At 42.7% G+C, this 24,596-nt stretch overlaps 1 protein-coding gene across 6 annotated transcripts in view; it reads right to left on the bottom strand.

The window, feature by feature from the left end:
* The window catches only part of Tcerg1 (transcription elongation regulator 1), a 60,735-nt gene extending 42,454 nt beyond the window's left edge, over window positions 1–18,281 (bottom strand). For all 6 annotated transcript variants that reach the window (XR_007980684.1, XM_052201404.1, XM_052201403.1 and 3 more), the window contains exons 1-4: window positions 18,179–18,281; window positions 10,458–10,683; window positions 7,548–7,700; window positions 6,240–6,699 (exon numbers count right to left, since the gene is read on the bottom strand). Coding sequence is in view for 5 of the 6 variants with exons in the window: in XM_052201404.1 (XP_052057364.1) it covers window positions 6,240–6,699; window positions 7,548–7,700; window positions 10,458–10,683; window positions 18,179–18,237 (898 nt within the window). In the remaining variant the exon portion in view is untranslated. The remainder of the gene's footprint in view (window positions 1–6,239; window positions 6,700–7,547; window positions 7,701–10,457; window positions 10,684–18,178) is intronic.
* Window positions 18,282–24,596: the final 6,315 nt, after the last annotated feature.

Genomic DNA, 24,596 nt, shown 5'->3' on the forward strand with positions numbered 1-24,596 from the left:
TCTGTTCAGATACAGGGAGGACAGAGAAATCCTTATATTGAGGTATTAAACTCATTTTTCTTATTTCATTATTATGAGAAGCATGAGTAGAGGAAAGGGTAGAGAGCAGCTGTGTTCACAAATCTAAAGTTCACACTCAAGTCTAAGACATGAAGCACACGGACAAGCCTGGAGTCAGGGTCAGCAAGTCTCCCTCTGCTGAGCAGGGAAAGGGCAATGCTTTCGCAGAGAAAACAGGGTAGGAAACTACATGTTAGTGCATATTACAGTGTGTTCTCACATTATTGGCAAGATTTTATAAATGTAAATGAAGGATGCATGTGATGAGTCAAATAGGAAAATGCACAGGAAGAGAGATCCATTGCATTTCTGGAACTGTCTAAGCTAGAAAGAACAGAGTGAGAAAAGATATGCACACAACTAACTGGATGGGAATGAACGGAACAGAAAATACCTCAATTATCTCACATCCTAAAAAAACATTACACCGGGCGTGGTGGCGCACGCCTGTAATGCCAGCACTCTGGGAGGCAGAGGCAGGCGGGTTTCTGAGTTCGAGGCCATCCTGGTCTACAGAGTGAGTTCCAGGAGAGTCAGGGCTACACAGAGAAACCCTGTCTCAAAAAAATAATAATAAATCAATAAATAAATAAAAATAAAATAAAATCTATACGTCACATTTTTAAAGGTTTTAACTCTAATAAAACATGTAATTTATAACTCACCTAGTTTCAAATAAAATCCACTATAATTTACTAGCTTTTCAGGTTTTTTTTTGTTAAACATAAAACTGTACCTGTATCAGACGAAGAGTAAAGTTGCCAAATTAGTAACATTAATCTCAATCTTTAAGCAAACTTCAATTTTTAATAAAAGCACGGGGCTGAACACAAACCTAAGTGTACTGTCCACATGCAAACAAAACTCTGTCCACCGCCATCTTCTAGCTTCTAAATGAAAACCTCACTTAGGCTGGGAGGAGGTGAGTGATTTACTTGTTAATGAGGAACTCACCTTGGCTACATAGACAGTAGGGCCAAACAAGTATCTTCAAGGCCCAGGAATGAACTGTTGGTCTAGCATAGACCCGGCTTTAGGGTACAGTATCATATTAATATAATTTATAACAGTGTGAAAAAGACAAAGTACATGCAACGTTTTGCTCAGCCCCATACATACACCATTCAGCATTTGCAGACCACTAAACTGGCTAAAGATACATTTGTTCTTCCTGATTTCCCCGAGAAGTTGACTTCATGATCAGTTCCCATAAACTTGCAAAACAAAACAAACAAAAAACAAAAAAGCTTATGCTCAACTTCAAGTAAAATAAATGGTCTGAATGTTTATTCCCATATAACCACATATCTATACTGTCATTCACAGAACTAAATTTTAAAATATTAATTGTGTTCAGATTACTAAAACTATGGTCCAAAGGACCAATGCCAGGAAAATGAGTTTATAGGAACATAAAATTTCTATTGGAAAAGATTACAACCTAGGAGATGGCAAAAAATATTCACTCAACTCACTCTTACTCTCCAAAACATGGTATTCTGCCCTTGCTTAAAGGGTAATGAATCTAAGGAGAAGGATAAAGGCAATGAAAAGACATTGGGGGTGGGGGGGAGGATATGCCAAGATAATGAGTAAGTTCCTACGAGTCCCATGTGTTCAAATGACTGCTAGAGCACGACACCACTATCCACGCTATTTAACCTAGTGTGGATTCCAAAAAGAGACCAGTGGCTATGTACAAGTGAAAAAATAGTAAAGCCAGAACCACAATACCAGAATATTCAGGCATGCAGTATAAAAACTGGTACAAAAGCAATGAAGAAAGCATGACTTTATTAAACAGCAGGAAAGAGAGGAGCACTCACTGATGAGGGTTTTAGACACAGAAATGGAGCACACAGTGCAAATGAAACAGCTACATAACCATGTATGTCCCTTAAAGTAGCACCCTACCCAAGAGAGACCTTAAGCAACAAGAGCCTGCACATGGTGCTATACTGCCTTTAAGACCCTGCTTCCATCACCACCACCACATACTCCATCAATCACTGGAAGGTTTCTGCCTTGACACTCAAGCATAAAAAACCATAAGCCCAAGACCATGATCCAGGGAGGCAGCCCAATTTTCCTTCCATTTATATCTTACACTTGCAAAACATCTAGTACTAAATATCTTAAAACTGTCTCCAGCTGGGTTCAGAGTGCTTGCCTGAAATGCATAAGACCCTGGGTTCAATCACCAGTACTGGGGTAGGAGGGAGACATACACATCTATCAGTGCACATTCATTACATATACTTTATTCAGTTGGATCTTCTATCAATAAGGTAAATTTGAATATGAATCTGTTATGACTATATTTCTTCAGTATGTATTTCTTACGCTACTGATTCCCAAATTTCTGAAGTTACCAATCATTAAAGTATAAGGAAATTCAGACAGTGCAATACATTAACAATGATCACATCAAAATAATTTCAAGATCATCAGTCAAAGTTTGCAGAGTAATACCACTGTCTTAGAGTTTGCTGTGATGGGAACACATGACCAAGGCAACTCTTTAAAGGAAAACACTTAATTGGAGCTGGCTTATAGTTCCAGAGGTTCAGTCCATCATCATGGCAAGAAGCATGTTAGCATTCAGGCCTGCACAGTACTGGAGAAGCTGAGAGTTCTACATCTTGATCAGAAGGCAGAAGGGGACTGTCTTTCACACTCAGCCAGGAAAACTGATTTCACACTGGGTCTAACTTGAACTTATATATGAGACCTCAAAGCCCACCTCTCCACAATGACACACTTCCTCCAACAAGGCCACACTTCCTAGCTGTGCCACTCCTTATTGGCCATTCTTACACATGAATCTACAGGGCCATCCCTATTCTAACCACCACATTACACTCCCTGGCCCCCATAGGCTTGTAGCCTTAACATAAGGCGAAATACATTTAGTGCAACTTCAAAATCCCCGGTCTATCACAGTCATCAAAAGGCAGATCCAATTTATCATGATATAGGACATACGTCTCCATGTCTGATATACAACTCCTTTCAGCTTTGCTGACTGCAATACAATTCTTTCTCTTGGGTTGATTGCACTCCCTGTTTGTAAATTTCCTCAGCAGGTATCCCTCAGCATCTCTAACATCTTAAGATGTTGCCAACTTCACAGCTTCTTGAGTCAATGTCTGGGATCCATACATGATCTTCTGGGCTCCTCCAAAGAACTTGGGTCACTTCAGTCCTACCTTCTGTAGCACCCTAGGCTCTGGCTGACTCCACTCCACTGCTGTTGCTGTTCTTGGCGGTCATCCAATGGTACTGGCATCTCCAATATGCTGGGGTCTTCAGCAACTAGACTTCTCCAATAGCCTCTCACAGGCTCTCTGCAAGGTGCCAAGCCTCTGCTTCTTCTCCTGGCCCTCTTCAGTCCTGGGCCTTCAATTGCCACTGAAACTGTACCTTCACCAATGGCCTTTCCTGGTCTCTTACAATGCCAAGCCTCAGAGATTCTTCATAACCCCTTCATACTTTAAAAACCAGTACCATCTAGGTGATTTCTTACACATTACCAGGCCTGGCTGCAAGTACAAGGTCTCTCTCTGGAACACAGCTTATTTGTACTCTTAGAAAACATTTCCCAGAGTTCTCCTCAGTGACACTGGCCTTTTCTTTTATTCTTTTTGGGTTTTTGGATTTGATTTTCTTTTTTCTTTCTTTTTTTTTTCTTTTTTTCTTTTCTTTTTTTTTTTTTTGAGACAGGGTTTCTCTGTGTAGCCCTGGCTGTCCTGGAACTCACTCTGTAGACCAAGCAGGCCTCGAACTCAGAAATCCGCCTGCCTCTACCTCCTAGAGTGCTGGGATTACAGGCCTGCGCCACCACCTCCCGGCCTGGCCTTTTCTTAATCACCATTAATTTCTTAGCTACAGCTAACCAGCATCAACTGGGCCAGTAACCCTTCTATTCTTGATTCTCAAGCCAGAGTTGGCAAGTTCTGCTTGCCAGGGCAAGAATGTAGCCCCCTTGAGCTATTACATCTTCACCAGCTTTCAATTTTCAATGATTTCTTTCACTGACTAAGCTTGGCTGTCCTAGAACTTGCTCTATAGACTGACTTTGAACTCAGAGATCTGACTGCCTGTCTCCTGAGTGCTGGAATTAAAGGCATGTACCACCATGCCTGGACCTGAGCTTTTCTTTAATTCCTTTTCACAAGATCTTTCTAGGTATGGCCACTATGGTATACCCTCCATTTCTGGATAGTAACTCATTTCAATTATCACAGAGCTGACAACCAAGAATAGCCATCACAATCCATCCTTTGTCAGTCTGACACACAATCATTTCTCTTTATGTCCAAATGAAAACAATAACCAAGTCAAAGTAACACATAACACGTTTTAACTATCCTTCATACAACTGCAAACTCAAACAATAAGCTTAGCTTGGTGGGATCTTGCCCCAAGGTCACCACTTCTTTAATTCCATTTAGCATCTCTGAACACATGATTTAGCTCCATTCCACTTACTGGTGTCCCTCTAACCTTTGAACCAGACATTTTATATTTTTCCTTTCTCAGTTTGCTACATCTGATCAAAAGACTCTTCATAACAGGATAGAGTCTATGCTAGATTGTTTTGAGATTTCCTTCACCAATGTAATTAATATAAATCTCTTCATCTTAGCCTCAGGCAGACTCTTCAAATGAGGGCAAATAGCAGCCACATTCTTCATCAAGATATAACAAGAATAATCTTTAGGCAACATACTAAAATTCTTCTCCTCTGAAACCTCTAGAGTCAGGCCCCAAAATTCCAATTCACCCTCAGTACAACAGTCTTCCATGTTTCTATTAGTATGGCCCATTTAGCCCAAAGTCCCCATATACACATTCCTCCAAACATAATCACAGGCCTATACCCCAGTCCCTGGTACCAACTTCTGTCTTAGTTAGGGTTTCATTGCTGCAAAGGGACAAGATCAAGGCAGCTTTTATAAAGGAAAACATTTAACTGGGGCTGGCATACATTTTCAGAGATTCAGGCCATTATCATAGGCAGACACGGTGTTGGAGGAGCTCAAAGTTCTACCATCTTGATCCAAAGGTAGCAGAAGAGGAGACTATCTTCCAGAGGCAAGCCAGGAGGAAGCTGATTCCACACTGGATTTAATTTGAGCTAAAATATATATGATCTTAAAGCCCACCTCCACAGTGACACTTCTTCCTCCAAGGCCATACCTACTCTACCAAGGCCATACCTCCTAGTAGCGCCTCTCTCTATGGACCGTGCATTCAAACACACGGATAGGAATCATCCCTATTCTAACCACCAATATACAGAAGAGATGTTTAAAAAGCAAAAACCTACTTCTCTTCAGTCCTTACATCTGGTATTTATATACTCTCACTTTTATTTTTTAAAATTCTAAGTCTTGGAACTGTGATTAGATGCTTGAAAATTCTTTCCTAGTATTTCTAATACAATACATACAGAATTTATGTATAACTTATTCTGTGTCCCACTTTCTCTAAAAGAGGTTGACAGAAAAATACAGTCTTCTGACTTCAATATACCCAGAATTATCATCTGAAGAACATTCCAAAACATCTGCCTGATTTTTAAAGCTATCCATCTCCTGGCTTGCTCTTACTCAGTCTATTGAGCAATATAAATTGTCCTGCCTCAGAACTTCCCTAACAATCCCATAAACTACATCAGTTCCCATTATTTTTGTTCAACCCTCAATTAGAAAACTCTATAAAATAGGGCCTGGCACACTGAATTTTGTAATTGCCATAGCAGTTGTCACTAGTGTTGGTCAATTAAAGTAACTGTGCTTCTACAGCTTAACTTTACAACTATCACCGGGCAGTGATGGCACATGCCTGTAATCCCAGCACTTGGGAGGCAAAGGCAGGTGGATTTCTGAGTTCGAGCCAGCCTGGTCTACATAGTGAGTTCCAGGACTGCCAGGGCTACACAGAGAAACCCTGTCTCAAAAAAAAAAAAAAAAGAAAAAAAAAAAACTTTACAACTATCTTGGGAAAATAATTTACTCATACAAATGTTTCATTTTCTCTAACTCAGAAATTTTAATGTCAAAACATTTTAAGTAACATCAAGGGTACTGCCAGATGTATCAGTCATTTTTAGAATACTGTTATTTATTTTGTTTTCACACCCCTAAATACAAACACACTAGGCCAGTACTTACTTGATACAGTCTGTGCAACTGAAGTTGCAGTTGTGGTGGTAGCTGTGGTGGAGGATGGGGTAGATGTCGGTGTTGACGTGGACACTGCAGGTGCTGGGCTACTGGTGGTAGGGGTGGGAGTGCCTACTGCTTGTGCTTGGACTTGGGCCTGAGCCTGGGCCTGAGCCTGGGCTTGGGCCTGGGCTTGTGCTTGAGCTTGGGCCTGGGCCTGGGCCTGAGCCTGAGCCTGAGCCTGGGCTTGTGCCTGAGCCTGGGCCTGGGCCTGGGCCTGAGCCTGGGCTTGAGCCTGGGCTTGAGCCTGGGCTTGTGCCTGGGCTTGGGCTTGTGCCTGGGCCTGGGCCTGGGCCTGAACCTGTGCTTGGGCTGCAAGCATAGGTGTTAGTTCTGATTGCTGAATAACCTTAACTCCATCTGGCTTGGTCCATGCAGATTCACGAGTCCGAGCATTATAATAATAAACCTGCAGAGGAAGAAAAAAATAATAATCACAAAATCTAGTATTAAAAATGTTAGTATATTTTGTCTTAAAATGTTTTAAAGAAGCCTTAGAAAAGGTTAAAAAATATAAATTATAAGCCTGTTTCTATAAACAGAAGAGAAAAATCAATGTCATATTTTGTGCAGGAAGTTAACAAAGAAGGCCTGATACTACTACCTTTATGAGAAACTCTTGCTGGCAAAATTGGCCTTTGACTAACATGTAAGAACTATACCTGAGAAGATTACCACCACCCTCTTCCAAGTTAGAATGCATACTATGCCTAAATCATGTAGACAAACAATGCCCCTTATGTTTACAGTCTGTTTTCTTTCTGGGAGTATGGAATTTTAGAATATGTTAAACAGTACTATATGACCAATCTCTAGTGAAAATCCCAGCAACATCTAGGTTCATGCTGAGTTTATTGGTAGAAAATACTTACCATGTATGGTTACCATTTCTCTCTGAAGAAATTAACCATGCAGTCTCACTCCTCCCGGGGACTCTGGGAAGCTTCAGTCTCTTTCCTTCATATTTGACTTCATGCACCTTCTCCTATGTTTTGTATCCTTCCACTATAATTTCAGCTATGAGCTCAACTATATGTTGATCCCTGCTAATGTTTCCCAAGCTTAGAGATGGTCTTGAGAATTTGTGACATCATTTAAAAGACAGACCTTCACGTGACCTTGTACCTGCAGCAGAATCTACTACAGGTCTTCCCAGAGTCATATCGCCGGCACTGCTTGAGGCACCACAATCTCAAGCTACCAAAGCTTCACTACCTTGCCACCATAAAAACAAGCTGAGTGTGTTCTGTAACTTACCTTCCCATCTGGAGTTTTATTTTCTACCCATATCTCCTCTGTGGGAGGCAGTGCTGGAGCACCAGGAGCAGTCCCCGGAGGCATTCCCGGTGGGAACATCATACCCGGAGGAGGAGGCATAGCTCCCATGGGTGGAGGCATGAAAGGTGGTCTCTGTGAAGTCAAAAAAATTATTGTCAATCATAAACTACTTTATTTCCTTCAGGTTACATTAAACTATACCTCTACACAAAAGTAAAGAACTATAAAAGCAAACAGTTATATGTTCAAATACATTGAACTACTACATAAGAAAATGATTATCTGTAATAAAAATGATTAATAGCCAGAATGTTAAAATACTGACAGGAGCTAATTTTAGGTTATACCATCATGGACAAACTTTATGTTCTTCATATTTCGTTGCATTTTTCATGCACTAGACTACTTTAAAAGAAAATTGATGTTTTTATTTTTGTAGTGATCAGGATCAAATCAGGGCCTTATACATGCCAGGCAAGGACTCTATTCCTGACCTATATCCCAACCCCTTATGCTTTAATACTAAGTGTATCTGTCAATGACTTACAACTCATCTACAGTAGGTATTAATGATAAAACAATATTCTACAAAAATCACAAGAACCCTTCACTGTTTTTCACTTCAAGCAAAAATATAGTTAAAAAGGTATTTCCCATTGTATTTTTCATGCAGTAATAATAAAGATCATCATTTTAAGTGTCAGTAAACTTCACAAATACAGAAAACAATTATCTACTACTTCTTCAGGTTTCATTTGTTCTGCTCTCATCTTAGTACTGGGGACTGAACTCAGCCCTTGCACAAGCCTGTGAGTGGAAAGCTCAGAAATCAACCAAACACAGGACACCACTCTTGTGAGTCAACAGAACCTGAAAATTCCTCCACTGTCATTCTTCAGTAACTACTAACAAGATCCCATGCCAAGCTACATATGAAGCCAGAAAAGCTGCTGCTGCTGCTGCTGTCTATGCCCGATAACGTTAAGCATAAAAAAAGACTCTTCGAGAATAAAAGAATAAGTTTAAGTAGCCATGTGTGGTGATGCACACCTTTAACCCCAGCAGGGGCATTGTGCATCTTTGTGAGTTTGTGAGTTTGAGGCCAGTCTGGTCTACAGAGTGAGTTCCAGGACAGTCAGGGCTATACAGAGAAATCCTGTCTTGAAAAAAAGAATATACTTCAGAAGTAATGAGTATTGGGACTGTCGTTTTGAACAAAGATTAATAAGATATTTTCTATAATTTGTATGTAATATAAAAATTCAATTACCCAAAAGCACCTTAAACTGGACTCCCACTTTCCTCTACGTTCTCCCTGCACTGCTCTACCCCTGCTTTGTAGAACTTGTCTCTGTCACTTCTGCAGGCTCCTATCTTTTCAGCACTCACTAACACAAACTCCATTTATAAAAGATCTACCCTAAATGTGTATGTAGTAAACTTCTTGTTACTAGCTAAAAAACTGGATCTTTCCAATCTTCAAGTAAATATAGTCATATCCCTCACAGATAAGCTTCCTCTTAAAATACAAGTTTAGTGGAGTCTAGTGGAGCATGTCAACAATCCCAGCACTGGAGGCTAAAGCAGATCTACTGCATGTTCAAGGCCACTCTGAACAGTGGACTCAAGTCCAGCCTCTGCTAAACAGCAATCCCCATCAAATTAAAGGAAAAGAAGAAAGGATGAAAGAGAAACACCTCTTTGTACATACTAAGTTTTTACTTAGAAAAATATCATAATAAATCAAATAAAATATTTGGGGGAAGAAAGAAAAGAACTATCTTCCAAACCTATTTTCAATCTCCAATTTCTACCCTAGACATCTTTTCCAGAAAGAATAATTACTGAAGAATATGTATTATATATCTGTACCTATTAAATACTTTCTAGCAATATAAACAATGAAAGATAAATATCCTCCACTTAGCACATTAAAATCTGAACGTCTTTTCCCCCCACACAGAAGACAAGTTTCAGAAGATAATTCACAAATTAAGGATAAATACAAACTAGTATATCAAAGACAGGTTTTCTGAGTACTTTTCTGTCACCTTTTAAGTTCCTGATCTGATTCCCATATTAATAACTTGGGGAACAGAACTATATGCACAAATCTCCTTAGTAAATCCAAAGTAATTAAAACTTGAATTTCTGCTGAAGTATCTCACACCTATAATCTCAGCATTTAAGAGCTAAGGCAGGAGGATCACAGTAAAGTCAAGGCCAGCCAGAACTACAGACTGAGAACTTATCTCAAAAAATTAAAAAACAGGAACTGAGTCAGTGGTTAAGGACGTTTGCTCCTCTTCTAGGGGACCCAAGTGTGGTTCCCAGTGACCATGTCCAGTGATTCAAAACTGCTTGTTAACTCCAGCAGAGGGGAGTTAAGACCCTTTCTGGCCTCTGTACGCACGCACGCAAGCACAACTTTAAAACATAAAACATTTAAAAACTGAAATAGACCTTTGCTTACCATCATCTATGCTGGGGGGGGGGGGGGTGTGTGTGCATGCCTTTAATCCCAGCACTTGGGAGGCAGAGGCGGAAGGATTTTTGAGTTGGAGGCCAGCCTGGTCTACAGAGTGAGTTCCAGGACAGCCAGGGCTACACAGAGAAACCCTGTCTCAAAAAAACAAAACAACAACAACAAAAAAAAAACAACCACCTTTAACTCCAGATCAGGGTATCAGGTGCTCTCTTCTGGCCTCAATGGATATCTGGCACACCTGCTATACAATTACGTACATGGAGGCAAAACTCATACACATAAAAACAGTGAAGAAAAATCTTTAAACACAAATAAAGAGAATCAAGATTTTTAAGGCAAAACCTGTGTATAAAATTGATGCTAATACCAACCAAGAAGTGGCAACCTCTGTAATTCTTTACCTGGAGGTGTGGTGGGCCCATGGGTGGAGGTATTCCTCCTGGAGGAGGCATTGGTGGCATATTAGGATCAAAAGGAGGCCGTCCAAAGGGGGGCCTGGGTGGTGGAGGAGGGCCTCTCATCATGCCAAAAGGAGGAGGTGGTCTCATGAGAGGTGGCGGGCCTCGCATCACGGCATTTGGTGGGGGAGCTGGGCCTCGGAACCTCAAGGCCTGCTGTTGAGCCATCCTATATGAAAAAACAGTAAATAGTCTCAAAATCACAAAAGTAGTTAATATTGAATTATAGAAATTTCCAAAGGGCCCAAATGAAAGCAAGAGTTGGAAAGCCTTATTTTGTAACCACTTGGTAAAAATGAGGTGAGAATGGAGATGAGAGAGAGAATATTTAGATGATTTTAAAATACCTTCCCACAATAGTACCTCAAGACAGAATTACAAAAAGCCACACAAATCAGAAAATGAAGCAATACCAGATTATCATAATTAATGTTGTCTACCTAAGGATAATGATTAAGTATGACTGAGAGGGACACTCCACACAGTCCAACCAAAACTATACAACCTCTAATAATGAATACAGAATGCTCCTGGAACAGTCAGGAGACTCAACAGGTAAAGGCACTTACCACCAAGCCTAGTGACCAAAGTTTTGATCCCCCAGATCCATAAGGTAAAAGGAGAACCAAGTCACCCAAGTTACCCTCTGACCTTCCTATCTGTGTGGTGGTTTATACATATATATGTACACATACACACACACACACACACACACACACACACACACTTTTAAAAGATGAATGTTCTGGAGGGGTGTTACTCAGAAATATATGTGTCATAAAGAAAAAGTTAAAAGATGACTAAAGAACCACAACCCAACGCTATCTCTGGTTTATACAAACAGAGGCAGTACTATATAAATGATAGCAGATCTACCCTTCAGTGAAGAATCAACTCTCTAAGTTGATACCCAGGCTACTTCTGTAGCCACAGAAAACAGACAGAAATATATTTAGGAGGAAATGCTCCAAATTTTTGTTTGTTTTGAAATAAGATTTCTTTGTGTAGCCTTGGCTGGCCTAGAACTAGCTCTATAAAAAAAACCAGGCTGGCCTCAAACTCAAGAGAGGTCAGCCTGACTCTGCTTCTCCTGCTGGGATAAAAGGCATGAACCACCACTGCCAAGCTCTCCCAAGGACCTTAGCCATAGCATTTCAGAATTAAAGAGATCATCCATCATGCAAATAAAGCAAGTCTCCAATTTTATAAAATTTTAAAGTCTGAAATATCTTTTTTTGTTTGTTTTTATTTTTTTAACAGGGAGTCTCTACACAGCCCTGGCTGTCCTAAAACTCACTATGTATATAGACTAGAATGGCCCTGCACTCAGATATCTCCTTGCCTCCACCTCCTCTCCACTCCCTGAGCACTGGAATTAAAAGCATGAACTGCTTTAGAAGAGGAAGAGGGCTCATTAAATTACTCAGCGGTAAAGATGCTTGCTGCCCCGACTGATCCCTGGGATCCACACAACAGAAGAACTCCTGAACATTATCCTGACTTTCGCATATGCACTAGGACACACAAAAAATATTATGTAAAAATAGAGATGTAGTCATTTCAAATATATGTCTGAAGGAGAAAGCCTTCCTTCACTGCTCTGGCCAAACATCTTACTGTATTCTCTCCATGGCATTTGACAAATAATTGTCATTAACAGTATTATATACCTTTGCCCTAAGTGATTAAAAGAATCATCCTTAAAAGTATGTGAGTGTGCCAGGGAGACTACTATGCTCTTTTCAAATACTGCTACTTAGTAACAGGTCTGAGGTGAGCACTAGTGTTAATCCCTTTACAGGAAGGAACTAGGTAGACAGAAGGAAGTGCTCTGTCCAAACGCTCAGAGCTACTTTAGTGGTAAAGCAAAAATTAAAATGTTGGTGTCCTGTAAGCCTCTTCAGAGAGGAATTTTGCTCACTCATAAATCTCCAGTACATTGTAAAGTCTAGGGCCCATGAAATAATCATAAAAGGTGTTAGAGAGGTGGCTCAGTGGTTAAGAGCAGTGACTGCTCTTAAAGAGTTCACTTTCAGGCGGGCGGTGGTGGCACACGTCTTTAATCCCAGCACTTGGGAGGCAGAGGCAGGCAGATTTCTGAGTTCGAGGCCAGCCTGGTCTACAGAGTGAGTTCCAGGACAGCCAGGGCTGCACAGAGAAACCCTGTCTCAAAAAAACCAAAAAAAAAAAAAAAAGAGCTCACTTTCCAGCACTCCATGGCAGCTCACCACTGTCTGCAACACCAGGTCTAGCAGATCTGACACCCTTGGACGCACAAGCAGGCAACACATCAACACACATAAAATAAAAATAAATATTCTTGGCCAGGCACAGCAGTGCACTCAGGAGACAAAAGCAGGCAGATATCTGTAAGTTCAAGGCCAGCCTGGTCTACATAGTGAGTGAGTTCCAGGATACCCAGAGTTACACAGAGAAACCATACCTTGAAAACAAAACAAAAATTTGTATACACTACATACTTTGGTGATGCTGCCTGTACCAAGCAAACCTACCACACAAGGACGACACAGAACCCTTCTATTATAGCTAAGCATGGTGAGTAATGGTGATGCTAGGTATTCAAAGATAAGAGGAGGCGGGGCATGGTGGAGGCAGAGGCAGGAGAATCTGTGAGTTTGAGGCCAGCCAGATCAACATAACAGCCAAACTAAACAGTAACACCAAGCAATGGTAGCACAAGCCTTTAATCCTAGCACTCAGAAGGCAGAGGTAGGAGGATCTGAGTTCAAGACCAGCCTGGTCTACAAGCAAGTTCCAGGACAGCCAGGGCTACACAGAGAAACCCTGTCTCAAACCTGAAAGAGCTACATAGCAAGACCCTGTTTGGGTGAGGGGGGGGGGGGACAGAATGATGACAGAGGCAGGAGGATCTTAAGTTTGAAGTCACTCTAGGCAACCCAAGATCCTCATCTCTAAATAAAAAAAAAAAAAAAATTTTTAAAAAGAAAATATACTTATTAAACTTCAACTTGCCAAAGTCAATTAGAGCACCTATCTAGATCTGGGAAGCTAAAATCTGCACATTACACACACAAATCACATGTCCATATTCAAAAAACTAGATTAACAATAATATTCTTATGCATATCTGAAAATAATCAGGGACTGGAGGGATGATTCGACCATTAAAGTATTTACACTTGAGTTTGTTCCCAACATGCTTATAAAAATGTCAAGCACGGTGGTGTACTTTGTGCTTCAAAGGCAAAGGAAGATTCCTAGCACTTGCTGGGCACCAATCTACTCTAAGCAGTGAGTTTGAGGCCAGTGTGTGAATCTATCTCAAAGGAGGTAGGTTGTCTTCCTGTAGATGACATGTAAGGTTATCTTCTGGCCTCCACATCAAGACAACAGGCAGACACATACACGCAAATGCCATCTCTCCCCCTCTCCCTCCCCCCCCCCTCTCTCTCACACACACACACACACACACACACACACACACACACACACACACACACACACAAATATTACAAGCTTTATTCATCATTCTGAATCTTGTGCGACTTTCCTACATTTTCCAACTCTGCTTACAATTACCCTTTATGCTCTGAAATATTTCACATCACAGTTCAACTCTGTTACCATCAAAAGAATTCCAAATTAACTAAGTAAAGTGCCTGTCAGGAGAACAAAGGACTAAAAAACTACCATACCAAGTATAGTTAACCACCAACCCTATGCTGGAAAGGTCCGAGTAGGAGTCAAAAGCAACAGCTAACTATAAGTGGGAAGATGGGTCTTCTGCCAGCCAGTATTACTTAAGGAATATCTCCTGGGGGTAGGCAAATAAGGGAGGTATTGTCAGACATATTATCGTGGAATACCTTTAAGGCAAACTTAACCAGGAAAAACATTGTTTCAGGCTTAGTTTAAAAGGTGCCTTAGCCTAGTGGTGGTGCACAGCTTTAATGCCAGCACTCAGGAGGCAGTAGCAGGCGGATCACTGAATTCCAGGCCACCTGGTCTACAGAGCAAGTTCCAGAACAGTCAAGGCTACATACAGAGAAACCTGCCTTGATGGATGGATGGATGGATGGATGGAAGGAAGGAAGGAAGGAAGGAAGGAAGGAAGGAAGGAAGGAAGGAGTACCTTAATCTTAGATATCATTTTGTTCAGTCTTCCCTTCTTCAAAAACAAAATCTATATTAGGTATTTCTTTAAAATTTCATACTTCTTGCTTCCAACTCAAAATTAAGCGTTTGGCCAGCATCTGGCCTCTAGAACCATTAAGCCAAACCAGCTCTGTTCTTATCAGGCTAGTTACATAATTTCCACATCTGAATTTCCTACCATGTAAATGAATGAAGATTTCAAATAAAAGCTACCTCAGAGTTCTGCTCAATGAGATAATCCATGTCAATTTAAGGTAATAGCCAATACACAGTAAATCATGCTATTATTTTCAATTACTCCTAATGCTTCATAGTGCTTTATCTATATAAAGCATTTAGTTAATTTTCCAGATTTCTTTTTAAAATCTGCCATTAATATCCTGCCTGCTGCCATAGCCTAACATTACTACTTTCTGATGTCAATTATATGTAGAACAAATCCTGAGGTCACACACTGCTTCCGACATTTCCTCACCAAAGTCTGCAGATAAGGCACCTGGAAGAGCAACTGGCAGAACTACTTTGTAAAGCTGTTATTACCCAGCTGTATCAGGCCTCATTTTACCTGGACGCTGCTGTGGACATTCCAGATGTCAGAATGCCTGGTCATCAACTACATCAACTGTTATGTGGTAGCCCCTGCTCGTAGCTCCCTCTGATTGGCAAGTTCTTCCCACATCTTTATATGACGGTCTACTGTTCATTATTCAGACTCAGCCCAAATGTCATCTCAACCTGTTCCTATAGCGTCTGTCTCACAGGCCCTCTGGGTCATTGCCCATTCTGAGTTTCCAAGTACACCAAATGCTCGAAACCCTCCATCACCTGCCTTCACTCATCAGTGTACAGTTCCTTTTAGTTCAGTGATACTGTACAATATTGTTTAATAATGATCATGAACCCTGGGCACTTCCTAGTTACCAGGATAGTTACACAGGCATTTTCTGTACACTTAATTCTTACAGCAACCCAAAATGAGTTTAATGTCATTTGTTTACAAAGGAAAAACAACTTATTAAGGCAGCTAATCTCTGGGATTTGTTCTGTTTTGTTTTGTTTGTTTGTTTTCTCCAGACAGGGTTTCTCAGTGTAGCCCTGGCTGTCCAGGAACTCACTCTGTAGACCAGGCTGGCCTCGAACTCAGAAATCTGCCTGCCTCTGCCTCCCAAGAGCTGCTATTAAAGGCGTGCACCACCACGGCCTGGCATGGCAGCTAATCTCTATTAATGCCAGAGTATTCTCATTCCTGTTTTCAGCAGTGCAGAAACCCAGGTCTGAAGTACCTGGCCATAGTATCAGCAGTAAACAAAAGCCATAGGAAGTAACTCCAAAAGATACTTCCTTGGCCCTCAACCTGAATTTCAAAGCACTTGACTGGAGGTCCTACATCTTACCACTTCCAACACTTCTGAGGACAAGAAGCCTTCTGAGGACAAGTCTATTTGCATGAAGAGAACTTGCCTTTTTTCCCCCCAAAAAGAAAGACCAGGAAATACAAATATATTTTCTAGAAGTAATCTATCCAGATAAGCAAACTACTTAGAGAAAAGCCTTTAGTTGAATGGACAAGAAACTAAAGATGCTACCTACATACACCCAAGAGGCAAACAATGAATCATCATGGGGGCCTAGGTTTTAGTCCAAACCCAACCAACGATCTCCACAGCTGATTTCCTCATTTGATGAGGTCGGTATAGTTTCAAATTTGGACCAATCTCAATTAAACGGGAAAGTCTTTAGGAACAAAGGACTTTCCCTTTACAACCAGGACCTACCCAGTAACTGTCACAGGCTGCATAATGAGCAGTAAGACAACAGTGACCCTGTCTCACTATTTACCACTAAACATGCTATTTTTCAGACTCTATGACAGACCCCACTGTGAAACATGGAAGGGATGCAAACGGCAAACAAAGCTCAGCTTCTGCCCCCAGAACAGCTACATACATAGCCCGTTTATCATAAACTCTCTACAATGTGCTCAGCAAGGCGCAGAGACAGAGTCACATGTAACCCATGGCCTGAAATTTACCTCCCTCCTGCCTCAGCTTTCTGAAAGCTGTGATGAGCAAATCCCACCATACAGAAGCAGCTCCTTGAGCAGCTCCTAAGCCCAGAAGCTAAGGTACAAAATACCCGCAGCAGGCCATCTAATAACTAAAGCCTTACTGGAATCACTTCTGCAATAATGTCTATAGAGTCCAGACTACCTAAGTCTACAAGAGTAGACTTGAGATCAAAACCAAAAATAAACTTTCTACTGCTAATACTGGGCGACCCTGAAAAGGTACTCCAGCCATTCACTGCACTGTGTATGGGAATGAAAACATTCAAGACTCGTCTCGGAAACAGGACAAAACCTTGGTCCTGCCAAAGAAGTAAGTTTCTGTGTGTGACTTTCTGAAGCTGAAAGCCATATTACTTTCTTCTAAGCAAGATTAATCTCCATTTCCTTAGAAAATGTCACCCCGAACTCTAGAAAACACGGAGTCCTCAAAATCAATACTGCTGTCTTCCTTTTAAACGCTGAGGAAGGGTCACAATTCAGAATGGGAACCGAATAGTATCTGAAATGGCATTTTCCCTTACAGGGAAAAAACAAAACTGCACATACATAAAATAAGTGACCTCTTTTTCTCCTCAAAAAAATAAAAAAATAATAAAAAACCACAACAACAAAGAGAGGGCATTTCCCGACCACTGTGATCCGACTTTAATCACGAACGGCAAAGGCACTGAGTGAGGAGGTTAAGGAAGAAAGGTCAGTGCCTCAGTGGGGCTGGGGCGTGGGTAGAACGGGACGAGGCTGCAGGCTGGGGACCCGGACAGATCGAGCCACTTCCTGGATCCACAACTCCAACCTTGGCTCGTTCTACGGCCTCAGCCCCTCCGAGAAGTCCCCTCGACTACTGGGTGGACGAGCGAACGGCCTGGCACCGCCTCTGGCCTGCGAAGAGCGCCTGCAACTCCTCCAAACCCGCGTTGCGAGGATCCGGGGAGGGGAGCCTTAAGAGAAAGCGGCTTCGTGGCCCTGCAAACGGTCAGAGCTTGCGAATCTTGACAAAAGAAAAACGAATCGGAAACGAGGGCCGGAGGAAAGCAGCCGGTCTGGGGAAGGTGGCGCGGGAGGCCAGGCGGCGCGAGGCCGCGGAGGGCGTGGAGGAGGCCGCGGCGGGTCGGGCAAGGCCGGGTGGCCGGGCGGGCGGCGGAGGGGAGCGGCCAGCGGGGCCCGGCCCGGCAAGGCGGGCCGCGGCCTGGAGCTGAGGCGCGCCGACCAGGGCTGCGGGCCCCGCAAGGGACGCGAATGCGCCCCACCACGCGCAGGAGGCCGCAGCCCAGCCCAGCCCCGGCCAGGCCCGGCCCGGCTCTCATTCAAGCCGCCTTCCCTTCCCCCTTTCGCCAGCCCCACGCGGTCCGGCCCCGGGCCACCGCGACTCCTGTTCCCTCCGTCCTTTGGGTTTTCGAAGCCAGCCCCAGACCATGGGGCGCCAGCACGCTTAGACGTGAGGGAAGGTGGCACCCTTTACCTCAGCTCCCCCGGGTTGAACCGCTCGCCTTCCCCTCCGTCCCCGCCACGCTCCGCCATTACAGACAGCCGAGTTCATCCACCCGCCGACCCGGCGTTCCCAATTGGTCGGAGGAATCGTCAATCCCACTCACATAAGGTGGGACTAACCGAGATCTATATGATAATTGGTGAAGCTCGACGTCAATCTTGACGTTGGGGCGGTATTTGCTTTACTATTGGGCAAAGGGCCCGCCGACTTTGAAAGCGGTATTGAGACTGGCAGTTGATTGGCCGCTTGGAGGCTTTATGGGAAATGAGACTTTGGCAAGGAGGAACAAGTGGCGCCCTCTTGCGGAAAGAAAAGCTAGGTCCTCCCAAGTTCCGCCCAGCCTAACGTAGCCACGTGTCCGCGCGCCTTCCAGGAGCCTGATGTGGAGCCATATTAGCCACTAATAGCTCAGACGGAGACCTTGTGCATTATATGAGCCAATCGAAATCGAACTGGGTCACGCCTAAACCAATTACCCGGTAGCAAGGGAAAGCGGTATTTCTCATCCTTGCATTTAACAAGAGGCTTAAATCACTATGCTATACATACTTGTTCTGAAATAATTACAAGCATACCTTCCAGCTCACCTAATGAACTGCTGGCTAAGTGTTATGTAATTTAATACATTAAAATAAGTAAATTGGAGAAGGGAAGCCTATGTAATTTACAGCTTTTCTCCTTCGGTTAGCATTTCTCCTTCAACCTCAAAATAAAGCTGTCTAAATTAACACATCCTGATACCAGAAGTGATTATAAACATACTATATTTTTAACTTAAAAAAAAAAAACCAGGCCCAGGGATTTCAATGGCATAGTGAAAATGACCACTGATATTACTGAACTCAAAATAATGATTTTACCAGACTTTATATATATATATGCTACGCCGTATTCTAAACATGGACTATGTATTCTTGTTTCTTTTATACTTTGAAACCCACTAACAAGCAAGTAATACAGATAGCCACAATTGGTGAGTGGAATTAAGAAACATGTTACATTACTTGCTCAATATATGAAGCTAGTAAATGCTTTAAACCCACGGCAGTGTGTCACCAAAGTCCCACTGTGGTCCAAAGTAATTCTACCAAGTCAAAAACTTGTACTCGAATAGCAATAAGTACCATTATTCATAATGCTAAAAAAAGGGGGGATAGCATTCCTCTGCTGGCAAATAGCTTTAAAATGGGTAGCCTTATGATGGAATATTTTTCAACTTGAAACACCCACCCCACCCCCCAAAAAATGGATGGACCTTGAAAGCAGTATATTAAGCAAAAGAAACCAGACACAAAAGGCCACTGCTATATTGTTTTATTTATGTGAACTGTCCATAATAGGCAAGTCCGGGGAAAGAGAAAGAAGATTCCAGTAAACACAAGGAAGTGAATTTGAGGAACTGAAATTTTTTTTGATGTTGAAAATGTGGGATTAAATCATGGATTTGGTTATGCAGTTTTATATTAGAACATGACAAATTTTACACTTTAAACAGTCGATTTTATTGTGTATGTATTAACATTCGGTTAAAAACACCAATGCTTTGTTGAATTGCAGTTAAATGTTCAAACTCAATTAGGGATAATAGCAACAGGAAAAAGGCTAAAGACTGAGTTTGAGGAGTTAGAGGAGGAAAGGGCCAGTGACATTGGACAAACTGTAGCTGGAAGGTAGGTTCAGTCTCCTTAACAACAGCAGCATGTCTGCTCGATACTTAACCACCTGTTCTGAAAATCACACTAATGTAATACACACACACACACACACACACACACACACACACGTACTGTTAGTTCAAAGAAACTTTTAAAGGGATGTAAAGGTTTTAATATCTGTTAGTTTTTATTATTTGTACCAAGACTTTTATAATTGCAGATATTATCCTTTAAAAAGATTTAATTTGTTCTAATTAAGTGTATATGTGTAGCTGTGTGTGGGTATGCCCACATGATCATATGTGCCCGGGAAGGCCAGAGGGGTCAGATTCCCCCCAGAAGTGTAGTTGCAGGCAGTAGCGAGCCATCCCACATGAGTGCTGGGGACTGAATCAGGTCCTGTGCAAGGAAGAGTGTTTTCTTAGTTGCTGGGCCCTCTCCCTCTCCCTGTATATCTATTTTAATAGATTAAATCTATGTGCACGTGGAACCAGTGAGATAGCTCAACAGATACATATGCTTGCTCCAAAGCCAGAATGCAATCTTGAAGTGGTCTGAATGAATATGTCCCCCACAGGCTCATATGGGGACCTGAATGCCTGGTCCCCAGGTGGTGGAATTGTTTGGAAAGAACTAGAAGGTGAGACAGTACTTTCCTAGACTGGTCATTTCATTGGCCTATAACCTAATTGTGGAGTTTAGGACAAGAAAGTCTCGCTTCCCCTTGATGGTCTCCTTCAGACTTGAGACTATGAGACAACTCAATCAACGTGTAGCAAGAACACTTCTTTGTCGTAAGATTTTGGGGTGTTTTGTGTTGGGATATGGTCTCATTCTGTTGCACAGGCTAGCCATAAATTCACTACCTTGTTTAGGCCATCCTCAGACTCTTCAGTGATCCCTCTGCCTCAGGGCTTTCGAGTGCAGAAATGATAGGCGTTAAGTACCTCAGCTGACCAGCAAGTGTCTCTTTAACAGTATAGTTAATCTGCAGGGAGCTTCTGGAACACACCCTTGTTAGGAAGAGCATGCAGCAGTTGTGTGTATGATATTCACACACATCCATCTCATACACACTCTTTTTCAGCCTGCACAAGTTGTTTCTCTGTGTAGCCCTGACTGTCCTGGAACTCACTCTGTAGACCAGGCTGGCCTCGAACTCAGAAATCCGTCTGCCTCTGCCTCCCAAGTGCTGAGATTAAAGGAGCGCACCACCACTGCCCTGGCTAGGAATCCACTCTGAGCAAGCTGTTGTGACTGCAGGAAAGAATTCCAAGTTCAAGCAAGTAGAGTATGGACCAGTGACGGAGTTGGGAATGTATGCAATCCACTGGCAGGAAGACCTGCTGCTCTGCGCTAACAGGCTCTCTCTGTGGATTTCATTGTAACACGACAGTGCCACTCAGCAATCTAAGAGCTGGGTGCTAGAAATCACAGCCTTCTGTAACTTGATGGCAAAAACAAAAACAAACAAACAAACAAAAACGGTTTCTACTCTCATTCTGTTCTTTAGAAGCCAGATGGTAAGTCCCGACCTCGAGCTCTGGGCCTCATTCATAGGCTGGAAGGAAGGAGTCACACAAAGGCTGGGTCTGTGGATACAGGAATCAATACCACGAGGCTCTCCACGGTCCAAGTTATATACCAGGGGCTCTGGGAAACACTCTCCGGAGAGAAAACCCAACCTGACACCCCAGTTATCTAGGCCTTAATATTAGCAACATGTTGGCCGAGCGGTGGTGGCACACGTCTGTAATCCGCACACACCTGTAATCCCCGCACTTAGGAGGCAGAGGCAGGCAGATTTCTGAGTTCCAGGACAGCCTGGTCTACAGAGTGAGTTCCAGAACAGCCAGAGCTGCATAGAGAAACCCTGTCTTGAAAAAAACAAAAACAAACAAACAAACAAACAAACAAACATTAGCAACATGTTACTACAGTAGCACATTGAACATTATTTAGGTGACATTTTCATATTTTAGCTTAGTTTTTACTCTGAAGTTACTTTACTTATTTACTTTGTTTTGTTGTTGTTATGTTTTGGTTTCTTTGCCTGCTGTTTTGTTTTGTTTTGTTTTTTTGGAAGAGTTTCTCTGTGTAGTCTTGGCTGTCCTAGAACTCACTCTGTAGACCAGGCTATCTTCAAACTCAGAAATCCCCCAGCTCTGCCTCCCAAGTGCTGGGATTAAAGGCATGTTCCACCACTGCCTGGCTATTTCATTGTTTTTAGTGCTGAGCTATTTTGAAGCAAATTATGGGCATCCCAACATGTTCCAGTGCGCTGGAGAGTTTTATGTCAACTAGAGTCATAGGAGAGGACAGAGCCTCAATTGAGAAAATGCTTCCATACGATCAGATTGTAGGCAAGCCTGTAGGGTATTTTCTTAGTTATTGATGTGGGAGAATCCAGTCCATTGTAGGAAGGGCCACCCTGGGCTGGTGGTCCTGGGTTATATAAGAAAGCAGTCTGAGTAAATCATGGGGAACAAACCAGTAAGCAGCACCTCTCCATGGCCTGTACATCAGCTCCAGCCTCCAGGTTCCTGCTCTACTTGAGTTCCTGGTCTGACTTCCTTTGATGATGAAAACTGATATGGAAGTGGAAATGTAAAACACTTTCCTCTCCAAGTAGCTTTTGGTCATGGTGTCTCATCGTAGCTACATTATTACCCCTAACTAAGACACCTCCTATATATTTCAATATGAATCTAAAAACACTCATCATGTTCGCTGGTCAGTGGCCGTGCACACCTTTAATCCCAGCATTTGGGAGGCAGAGGCAAGGCAGAGGCAAGCAGATATCTGAGTTTGAAGCCAGCCCGGTGTACAGAGTGAGTTCCTAGGGCAGCCAGGGCTACACAGAGAAACTCTGTCTGGAAAAACCAGAAGACCAGGTAGGCTGCCTGCGGCCCTTCTCTACTCTCTGTGTTCCCAGCTGCAGCCTGTCTGCTCCATTGGATCCTAAGACACTCCTAGCCTCACCTTCCCCCAAACTCCAACACAGTAAGTACTCGCCATCCTAACTGTCATAAAACAGGCGGCACAGAGCCAACACACTCTCTGAATATCCAGACAGGAAACAGAAACTACGGTATTAGTCATGATTCTCTAGAGCCACAGAATTTAATTTATGGAATGAATCTCTCTCTCTCTCTCTCTCTCTCTCTCTCTGTCTCTCTGTCTCTCTCTCTGTCTCTCTCTCTCTGTCTCTGTCTCTCTCTCTCTCTCTCTCCTTCTCTCCTCATAAAGGGAATTTGTTGTAATAACTTAGAGGCTGTAATCCAGATAATCCAACAATGGGTAGCTGTGTATGGAAAGTCCAATAGTTTCTCAGTCCCACAAGGCTGGGCATCTCAGCTGGTCTTCTTTCTATGCTGGAATGGCAGAAGCAGGCTGCAGCGCCAGTGAAGGAACAGATGTACTAGCAAGACTAGAATAAGCAGGCAAAGAGCAAAAGCTCCCACACACAGGCTTCCAGCAGAAAGTATGGCCCAGGCTAAAGCTGTGTCTTCCCGCCTCAACACCAGGACCAAAGGTGTGTCTTCCTACTCAAAGGTACAGACTAGAAATGGATCCACTCACTTCAAACCAAGCAGAGAAATCTCACAGGTGCGCCCTCCGCTTCTGAATTGTAGTCCCTTGCAGATTTGGTCAAGCTGACAACCAAGAATAGCTATCACAGAAACCAAGGAACAAAATAATAAATAAATAAACACAAGTAGCAGCTCATGCTGGTGAGGATGTGGAGCAAGGGGAACATTCCTTTGTTGCTGGTAGAAATGCAAATTTATACAACCGCTATATTAGTCAGGGTTCTCTAGAGTCACAGAACTTAAGGAATGTCTCACTATATTGAGGGAATTTATTGAGATGACTTACAGTCTGCATTCTGACTAACCTAACAATGGGCAGCTGTGGATGGGAAGTCCAAGAATCTAGTAGTTGCTCAGTCCTACAAGGCTAGTTGTTTCAGCTGGTCTTCTGTAGAAGTAGGTTCCAACAGATGTGCTGGCAAGTAAGTGCAAGTGGCGAAGATGAGATTATCATCCTTCCAAGGTCCTTATGTTATTACTCAGCTGTTAAAAAAAAATGACATCATGAGTTTGCAGGAAAAAGGGATCATCCTAAGTGAGGTAACCCAGACCCAGAAAGACAAATATGGTACGTATTCACTTATAAGTGGATATTAGCTGTTAAGTAAATGATAATCAAGCTATAGTCCACAAGCCCAGAGAGTTTAGGTAAGGAGGAGATGGGGAGAGGAATAATGGAACTCCCTAGAAAGGAGAAATAGAATAGATGTTTCAGGTGGACAATGGGTGGGTGGGGGGTGGGAACAGGAGGGAGCAGGGGTGTATGTATGGGGTGGGGGAATAGGAGAGAAAGTGGGGAGAAATGAGTGGCATTGGGTGGCAACTAGGAGATAGCATGGAGACCTAGTGCAGTGGAAACTTCCTGGAACCTGTGAGGGTGATACTAGTGAGGACTCGTAGTAACGCAGAGGATGGAGTCTGAACTGGCCATCTTTTGTTCCCAGGCAAAACTGGTGTTGTGCCTGGTTGTACTCAAACTGGTGGCCAAGAGGGTCCTGTTGAGATCCCCAAACAACCCAGGTTGATGCTAGGGCAGAGAGTTTGTAGTGGTTTCAGTAGGTTTGACCTCCATAGACTCTAGTGTGTTTGAATGCTTGGCCCATGGGGAGTGGCACTATTAGGAGGTGTGGCCTTTTGGGA

This window comes from Apodemus sylvaticus, chromosome 13, assembly GCF_947179515.1.
Source record: "Apodemus sylvaticus chromosome 13, mApoSyl1.1, whole genome shotgun sequence".
NCBI lineage: Eukaryota > Metazoa > Chordata > Mammalia > Rodentia > Muridae > Apodemus > Apodemus sylvaticus.